At 34.1% G+C, this 9,379-nt stretch overlaps 1 protein-coding gene across 2 annotated transcripts; it reads right to left on the bottom strand.

Moving 5' to 3' along the window:
* Positions 1 to 205: 205 nt before the first annotated feature.
* Positions 206 to 8,386, bottom strand: LOC123529594 (uncharacterized). 2 transcript variants are annotated; one of them, XM_053521269.1, is made up of 8 exons: positions 8,188 to 8,386; positions 6,894 to 6,950; positions 5,803 to 5,911; positions 4,628 to 4,700; positions 3,370 to 3,487; positions 2,020 to 2,418; positions 1,373 to 1,540; positions 206 to 1,093 (listed from the first exon to the last, which is right to left on the bottom strand). In XM_053521269.1, exons 1-8 carry the CDS (start codon positions 8,345 to 8,347, stop codon positions 720 to 722), a joined length of 1,458 nt encoding a protein of 485 aa, XP_053377244.1. In that variant the 5' UTR covers positions 8,348 to 8,386; the 3' UTR covers positions 206 to 719. The 2 variants fall into 2 exon arrangements, with proteins under 2 accessions (XP_053377244.1, XP_053377245.1); XM_053521270.1 differs by having other exon boundaries at positions 2,020 to 2,403.
* Positions 8,387 to 9,379: the final 993 nt, after the last annotated feature.

Genomic DNA, 9,379 nt, shown 5'->3' with positions numbered 1-9,379 from the left:
TATGTGATATATAAGGGTACGCTAAACGTGACTATTTCACTCCCTATTGTATAAGTAATACTAAATGAATACATGGAAGTAAACCGAGCTAAAAATATCATGATTTTGACTTTCAGTGGTTTAGAAATATCACTTCCTAAATTATGGGCATGTTACACGAGCAGAAAGATTTTGCTTGTTGTCTAGAGATAATACTAAAGATAACTATACTGTAATATATTTAATTACGTTTGTCGTTCTCCAATTATTGTAATTTGTTAATATGAAATACAGCTATCATTCACTTTATAATGATAAAAGTGATGCATATCTTGTTTACTAGGGGGAAAATAAAAGTTTTAGAATTTTAGAAAAACGTTTTAAAAAATCTTGTAACAGTTTACATGCAAACATATAAATTGATGTGACGTAACTGTTAAAGGTATACCATTAATTTTGTTTATATAGGCCTGCTATTTCATGACGAATAATTTGAATGTTCATGAAATAATTATACGTCATAACAGCTTTAACAAACGTGTTTTTCTTCATGAATACCAAATCATGTCATCTTTGCAATTTCGAGTCAATGTATAATACTGAAAACATTATCTGATATACATAAAATATCAAGTTTTAGAAGCTGTTAACAACTATTCATTTTCAAACTAATAATAGGCGTGTGGATTTCATAGTAAAGAAGGCCTTGCTGAAACACTAAGCGAACATGCCTGGTGACCTTACATCTTTTGGTTCTGCAAAGGTTCCAAAGTAAAATACTCATGGGCTTGTAATGTACTTTCAGTGTTATGATTAACATCACACATATCTGCAAGCGTTCTGACATGACTAACATCCACATCTTTTTCTTCATGCTTCAGTGTAGAATCTACGGTTTCATATTCATTTATTTCTTGTAAATTAGATGCCCATCCGAGGTTAGATCTGGAACATGCTTGTGCTGGGAATGTCAAGCCGCTAACATTGAATGTCACATTGTTGAGATGGTTCTCATTTTCTCTTTGATCAGTCTCATCTATTGCATTAAAATTACTCACTGAGATCATATTCTTATCCTTTTCATTGCTCAAACTTGCGTAATCTTTATTTGACCCTGTTATCATAAAGTATTTCGATAAGTCATAAAGCTTTCTTTTAATTATCAATAGCATAGAATATGACTCCTTTGAAAATAAAACACTATATCCTATAAATAACAGTTGCTTATGTAAAGGTTGAAGTAATAATCACTGACATAATAAAAGACTAAGTGTGGTAAAAAAAAACCCTTTGGTTATACAAAATTTGTTAATAATTTAAAGCGGAGTTTTATCCATACAACATTTGACATTTTCTAAATTTTAAATGATTACATGAGAAATCTGAGTTTTACCTTCACTAGTAGGGTAGTAAATGCTTTCGTTCTGTCTGCTGAAGCGCTGTCCTTTGAGGCTTGTATAATCGTTATTACTTCCGCTACTCTCACTGCTGGGCTGGTATATCTCCCCGTCACGTATTATCATTACTCGATGTGATTGCGCGGCAGAATAATCACTGCTACCTGCAAAGGTAAGAAAGTTTAAGACATTTAAAATGGCACTTTGCCTAGTATCATTGATGACATACATGTATTTGGCAGAACCAATTTACAATATGGTCTACTAAAGGCTAAAATTTAACTGAATGCATTTCCTCTACCGTTAAGGTTATTTTATCTTCTAAACGTAATTTCACTTGTAATCAAATAACCTTAACACTTCAATTATGATGAAATGCATGTACATAACCTATTCTAATCTAAAAATTGTTTCAACTAATTATGTGTTTACGACTCGCATAAGGATAGCAATAAGGTCACTAGATATAAAACGGCAGTCTTCTTAATCATTTAATAAAGGCAAATCCAAATTTTGAAGCTCTCAAACTATGCCCCTTACAAGCAAGACAATATATTGTATTGATCTCAATATATTATGAGATGAGGTACGTACAGACTTATATGACAAAATATGCAATGGTCACAACTAAATTCAAACATACTTTCACTACAAGGTGCGTATGGATTCTCCGAACCACCGTGGATACTCTGGTAATCTCGAGAAGAACTTTCACTCGCAGGGCTATATATTGTGTCTAACCAAGGCGCGGAATGGGAATGACCATTTGTGAAAGACGGCTGTGCATGGTCGATCCATGACGCCGATGGTGTTTGGGCATTTGGTAACGACATCAGACCAGAGTCTGCCCAATGGGATGTTTGGGCTGTTGAGTGAGCGGATGTCGTTCGTCGAGGGCCATTCCACTGTGCAGAACGAGATCTTGAACTTGGTAACAAAGGTCTTCCTATGTCTGGCCAAGGAGCTGAAGGCGAACGTGAATGGCCGCCCTGCTGCCTCCCGGATCTATTCCATGCAGCAGACGCTTCTGTAGAACGTGAAGCTGAAAAATATATCTGAAATTCTTGTGACGTGTTTATATCGTTATGCTTTCACTGTATAAGTAGGCCTTTAACGCATGCAGTCGGATGATGTGGCCGTTATGAAACGCTAAAACACGTAAACAGCGTCAGTCAAACCCTCCATCGAAATGTGACATATCGAATAGATAAAAATAGAAAAACGTTTGTTTGTCAGCAATGAAAGCTGCGGATCTTAAAGTTTGAACGGCAAAAGAAAATTGCGATATCTCAGTCATCAGACGGAATGAATATAACAATATACATTGTATAACATTACTACTGGAATGACGTCACCGTGCTGTTAATAAGACGGTACTGTATCCTGAACATAAACATATTTTACTCGATATATGTAATATGAAGATTGCTTTTAAAGTAAAAGTAAAAGTGTTTTTAAACTTCAAATGATAAGGTGTCCATATCTACACGAAACGATGCCTATTGTCTAACATTTGTTTTTCTTTTCGTTCTTTTTTCTTTTTGTTCCATTGAAAAATAGTTTTAGATACTTTTTCAACGTTTCCAGTATAGATAAAATTACATTTTAATATGTGCATCAATAGTTTCTGTCTTCTCTGTAAAACTTGAAAATCAAAATGAACACGGACGTAGTTTACCAAATTAAGATAACAATCACATTCAGCAAGCCCATCAATAACTCATGTTGTCCTCATTGCAAATCAGATACTTGTACTAGATCTACTCAACTTTTAGTAAGATCTAAAAAATTAATTTCTTACAATAGATTTTTTTACAATGCACATTGAATTCAGCAGAGTGAAAGATATATAGAAAGCACTGGCTGCTATACAATAACGTGACTTTAACGTGTCGTACACGTCAAATTCACATTCTATATAAATACTCTTGATTCTAATATTATCACATTTTAATAATATTTTTAACAATTCCTCCAACAGGAATTATCTTACTGTCAAAAGGCGGGCTTTCCCCGGTAGATAATAATGTGTTGTTTGTACTCATTGATTCTGCAGAAGCATTTGTTAATAACTGAGCAGAGCTTGTTGATCCGATCGGCCTATCACGGCTCTGAAATTAGATAGCAATATAACATTTGAATGACCTTCTTTTTCGAGACAGCGTTTTAAAAACTTTCTTTTAAAATTTGCAAAAGTGAAATAGAAATCTATACGTTATAGAGGATATTTGTTTGCTTCAGTGTAAAATCAAAATATATTTCATCGAGTGAATACCGTTTGCAATATATACACGGGTGGCGCAGTCACGAGTAAAATGTAATTTAAAGTGTTTACGAGTGAAATATATATCGATTCTACACATGAAAGAAATAAATGTTATTTTTATTTAATGTACTCTCAATAGTTTTAGTCAAATCATACCCATTTTACCCCGACGTCACGTGTATTACGTCGTGACTTCCAAATTGTGACGTCACGATATCTATGTTAAAAACTTGTGAAGTAGTTCTTAAAAGTTTCTAGATTTCTTTCACATTTTATTATGATGGAGCGTATCTTTATGTTCGTGTCGGTACTCTACATGTATATCTTTACTGAAGTATATTTTGCAAAGAATTACGGGTTATCTATAATTCATAATCTTTCGCATTCAGTTGTAGATCCGCACCAGTTAATGATATAATATAATGAAATGTGAATAAAATGATATTTGATTTGATATAATGAAAATATCCATTTTATTTCACTGATATATTTCAGTATTTCACTGTAATACCCCAGTCACACATACGACGCGGATAACTACGTCTAGCTACGGATAGAAACGTAGCAATCCGTATCGATCGTACTTGAACCGTACCTTAAAGTAGTAATCCGTATCTATTCGTACCAATCCGGACGGCTCAGGTACGGATCGATACGGATTACTACGTTTCTATCCGTAGCTAGACGTAGCTATCCGCGCCGTATGTGTGACTGGGGTATAAACCGTAAAATAAATTCCTCGTTGTAATAATATCAAAAGTGACAGTATAAATAATGACTTTGATTATTTTAATTTGATGAACAAAATTAGATATATCGATTTCATAAAGAAATGGTTAGGTACAATTTTACCACGATAATTACGTATATATACATTTATTTATTTTCGTATGTATTTAAAAATAGACAAAAATGTTACAAAATTTATTAAGAATGTATCAACATTCTCCTTGTTTAGAGGTAAAAAAAAAGAGTATAATTATACCGTTGAGTTCCAATTCGCGCGACCATTACTAGCATCTGCGACAACTGTATTCTTATTAGGGGATCTTAAACACCTGGAAGAAAATGAAAGACTAAACATCAAGCCAGACACCGAAAAGTATAGCTTAGGTAAGATATTCTTACAAAACATACATTAAAATGCAAGTATAAAGTCACTGAAATAGCTTCAGGTCAGATTCTTGCAACTGTTGTTAAAACATTTTCTTTTATTATACATGTTATGTGATACTTTTCTTGCAAATCTATTGATGTAAAGGAGTACAGACTAATATCATATTATGAAATGAAACTCTGTCTTACTCTCTCATTTGCTTTTCCACATAAAGAATGGCAACGTGAAATGGGTTTTTGAGCTGGCTCTTTATATATAATTATAGATGCTAACGGTACTATCAACTCGGGTTGAAATTAATATAAAGTTATATAAAAGAAGGCAAAGGGCCAATATGAAAAGTCACATAAATATCCCCTTAAACACATTTTCTTATGTCTTCATATGAAAAAGAATAGACAAGCGTAGGCTAAAGAAAACCTATGAAAAGGAAACATGTTTTTTTTTATTTTCGTTCTAAATCTAAATATAAACGTGTCAGTAAAAATCACTTGCAAAATAAGATTACTTTCTGCACGTTCTGAGCGTAACTTTTATATAAATTCTTGACACACTGAATGTTTAAATACGTGTATTGAAGGTGTATCTGTGACCGAGCGGTTCAGGTTGCTGACTTCAAATCATTTGCCCCTTACCGATGTGGGTTCGAGCCTCATTCGGGGCGTTGAATTCTTCATGTGAGGAAGCCATCTAGCTGGCTTACGGAAGGTCGGCGGTTTTACCTAGGTGCATGAAATAATGAATGGAGGGGCACTCGGGGTCTTCATCCAACATCAAAGTTGGAGAGTGGCAATATAACCTATAATAATGTCGGTACGACGGTAAACTTAACAAAAACAAAATTGTGCGCCATGAGAAAACCAACATAGTACGACCAGCATGGATCCAGACCAGTCTGCGCATCAGCGCAGCCTGGTCAGGATCCATGCTGTTCGCTAAACGGTATCTCTAATTGCAATAGGCTTTGAAAGCGAGCAAATGCACTATGTTGGTGTTCCCATGGTGCGGCTCAAATGTGTATTGATGAGAAAACTCTGACATACATAGACATTCTACAGCAGAACATGACGAGCCAAACACTGAAGCCTCCTGCTAGAAAGCAACCTATCGCAACCGAAACCAAAATCGCTGTACCAAAACAATTACCGTTATCTGAAATGAAAGGTAATTACAGGTTTCATTCTAAGTTGTAAAAGTATTGCTTTACGGAAGTCCCGTTTTGGTTTTAAGGTGTTAACATTTTTTTTCAATATAATTTTGAAGTGCAACTCTCTATTTTGGAAGGATAAAATCGCTGCAACACCTTTGTATTATGAACGTTTTGTTTATTTAACAAATGTCGTAATTTTCAAAATAATAATGATATCATATATAATCTTTATAGTACGGCAGATAGAAGCAACATAATCAATTTTCAGCATTTGTTTATATTTTTGGGTAACTAGTATTTCTCTATACACGATATACATGACAGAAGCACTACTATCGGCTGCTAAAGAGTGACAATATTTATAAATAAGATAAAAAAGAAAATGCGCGGCCCCTTTCAACTGCTTTACCAATATATCAGTTGACAGGGCTCACATATTTCACCACATACATTCATTCTGGTCTTTTATTGTCGAGTGGGGGAATAAAATCATATATATCAAATTGATCTTTCTTTTTTCGTACTAGGTACGATTCCCGTGTCTTTGGTTAGGGATACTGACATTTTTCAAATTTTGAGTTTGAAAATAAAGAAAAAAATATTATTCTAGTAATACTGTACAGACAAAGGCACCACAGCCAATAAAACAGTTAAAAGTATTAACTACTTCCCTTTAAATCAATAAGGCAAATGATAAACTGGCTTTATTTCTAAATATTTCCGATACACCATTGAATCAATAGTTCTTTATTGAAGTTTTATTAGCTTGTCTTGTTAAAATGTGAGAAAATTGCTTTAACTGCTTTTAATTTTATCTGCAAATGTCCCAGGCAATTAATTAGGGACAATGCGCATTCATTTCGATGATGAACATTTGCATGAAAGTGTTAACAGATATCACTTGTTTGAAAAGAAATCTAGTCACGATATTTAAAAAAAATGAAGGGGTCAGTATTATGCTGAATAAAATGGCCATTTCCATACCTAGGATCAGTTTGCTTTCGTGAATTGTGCTATCTGGAGGGACATGTTGGTCTTCATCTGAAATAAAAGAGCATTTGGAAATATTTATCCTGGCTTTGGCTCTACTCAGAGCCTGAATTGAAATGTAAATAAGGAAAGAAATTTGCTGACAGATCCGATAATCTTTTCTGTACTTGATTAATGAGAGGCAAAGTGTACAGTACGTAAACTCTTGTAACGAATAAAACATATTTGTATTTCATACGGCTTCAGTGTACTTTTCTACGGCAAATGATATAATACTATTAGAAATAAAATAAGTACACCAATGATAATCGTAGGGGCCGAGTGGTTAAGTCGCTAACTTCAAATCACTTGCCTCTCACTGATGTTAGCGAGGCTCAACGTTGAAATATTTATGTGCTGGCTTACGGAAGGCCCGTGATGAAATAATGTACAGAAGGGCACCTGAGATCTTCCTCCACCATCAAAAGCTGGAAAGTCGCCATATGACCTATAATTGTGTCGGTGTGACATTAAACCTAACAAGAACCAATATTTATCCGATTTAATGACGAGATACTATAAAACATGCTCATAAATTTGAAACGGAGCGATGGTGTATTGTGTCCGGTATAATCAACATGTAAAAAAAAAAATCTTTGTCATTTTCAGTAAAAGAACTCGCAGAAACTCAGGCTTCAGTGATGCAAAAATTAATTCATACCCATACGAATAAAAGATCAAATTTTATTTATTATTTTGTTATCAATATCAACATTCCATACACTGAAAACATAATGAGCCGCACAATTAGAAAACAAACATAGTGCATTTGCGACCAGCATGGGTCCAGACCAGCCTGCTGTTCGCCTATCAAAGCTTATTGAAACCATAGCGAACAGCATTGATCCTGACCGGACTGCGCGGATGCGCAGGCTGGTCTGGATTCATGCTGGTCGCAAATGCACTATGCTTGTTTTCTCATGGTGCGGCTTAATTATATATATTGCAAACTTGACAATAAACGTGAAAAACTTATTCATCATTAAACACAATTTTCACAAAATGCAAGATTATAGGACGACTGTAATTCATTAATCTAAATTCCTCTATTCCTAAGCTTTTGTCATGTTTCTTTCTAGAATTTAAGATACGTTCTCTACTAGATGACATAACAAACATGTGAGTAATATGAGACAACTAATATATGACTGCACCGTGACAGAATAAGACAGACTGAAAACCTATTACTATTATTCACAATGTTATGGACATTATTTCTTTTCGTCCTCAGTAACAGAAAAACCCATACCGTTATTGATGTTAGCTGGCCCCGGAGACGGCTCAGTTGGACTGTGCAATATGTCCATGCAGAAATCTTTGAAGCCGGGAACCATACTAGGGTCTATACATGTTGATTGTTCTTTGATTGTAGAAACCGTCTCTGTGCGCATACTTGACACATTACACATTGTAAACCGTCTTAAAAGTAAAAGAACTGCACTAAGCAAAACTCCTCACTCCTTTTATGAATTTGTCACACGTTAAGAAACATATGTTGTAATAAAATTTCAACAAATTTCTGAATCTCTGTCCATTATTTGAAAAGTCACATAAGTACGCATAAATGTTTTGTTTTTATCAAACGCAAAATGTCATTTGTAAAGCTTACAGAGGATTAGATAATGAACATTTATTTCTCTTTGGTCAAATACTAAACTGCAATATACAGTTGTGATGCTTTTCTTGCCATATATCGAAATTTGCTACCAAACCGAGTCTGCTATTATTCTGCTTGGTTGCATTCTTTGCTTCCAAAGGATATTTTTACAGATTTTATTTACTAGATATTTTGTGACTTTTCAAATCAATGATATGATTTCACAGCTTTACTAGATTAGCTTGAATATTCAAAGCTTATATGCTACCTATAGATCCAGATATGTAAACAAAAATACGGGTGCTCGGTCCAAAGATAATTCATGAAAAAGAAGAATATATGTATGGGTTAAGACACGAAAAAGAATAATAAATTAGTACAACACGGATGATAAGCATTTTCCCAAAGAATTGCATAAACTGTTGTCGAGAATCTAATACACGAGTACATCCAGCGTTTTAAGTGTTGAACAGCCAGCGTTATTGCTTTAGAAAACAGATAGGCTTTGTTCTAAAATAATTCACAAGAATGATATAAAATAAGCAGCAATATAAGTATTCAAACTGATATTTAATTGAGCAATCGGACCTATACATTTTATTCAGCCTTATGACTGAATGAAATAAGGTAAATATACAGCCACGAAAAGGTCCATTAAAATCTACATTGTGGATATTTGTGGAAAATGTCATCAAAGAGAAGCTCAATCTAAAAATTGTCCGGAGGACTAATATTTTCAAATTTGTCTAACAAAAAGTCAGGTACACAACTATATGTTTTTATTTGCTACGGTTTAATAAAATTCAACGTTGTAGGACAATATTTATTTCAAATGTACTGTACT

The sequence above is a fragment of the Mercenaria mercenaria genome, chromosome 13, assembly GCF_021730395.1.
Source record: "Mercenaria mercenaria strain notata chromosome 13, MADL_Memer_1, whole genome shotgun sequence".
NCBI classification, from domain to species: Eukaryota; Metazoa; Mollusca; class Bivalvia; order Venerida; family Veneridae; genus Mercenaria; species Mercenaria mercenaria.
This window is presented reverse-complemented; position numbering and strand designations above follow the sequence as displayed.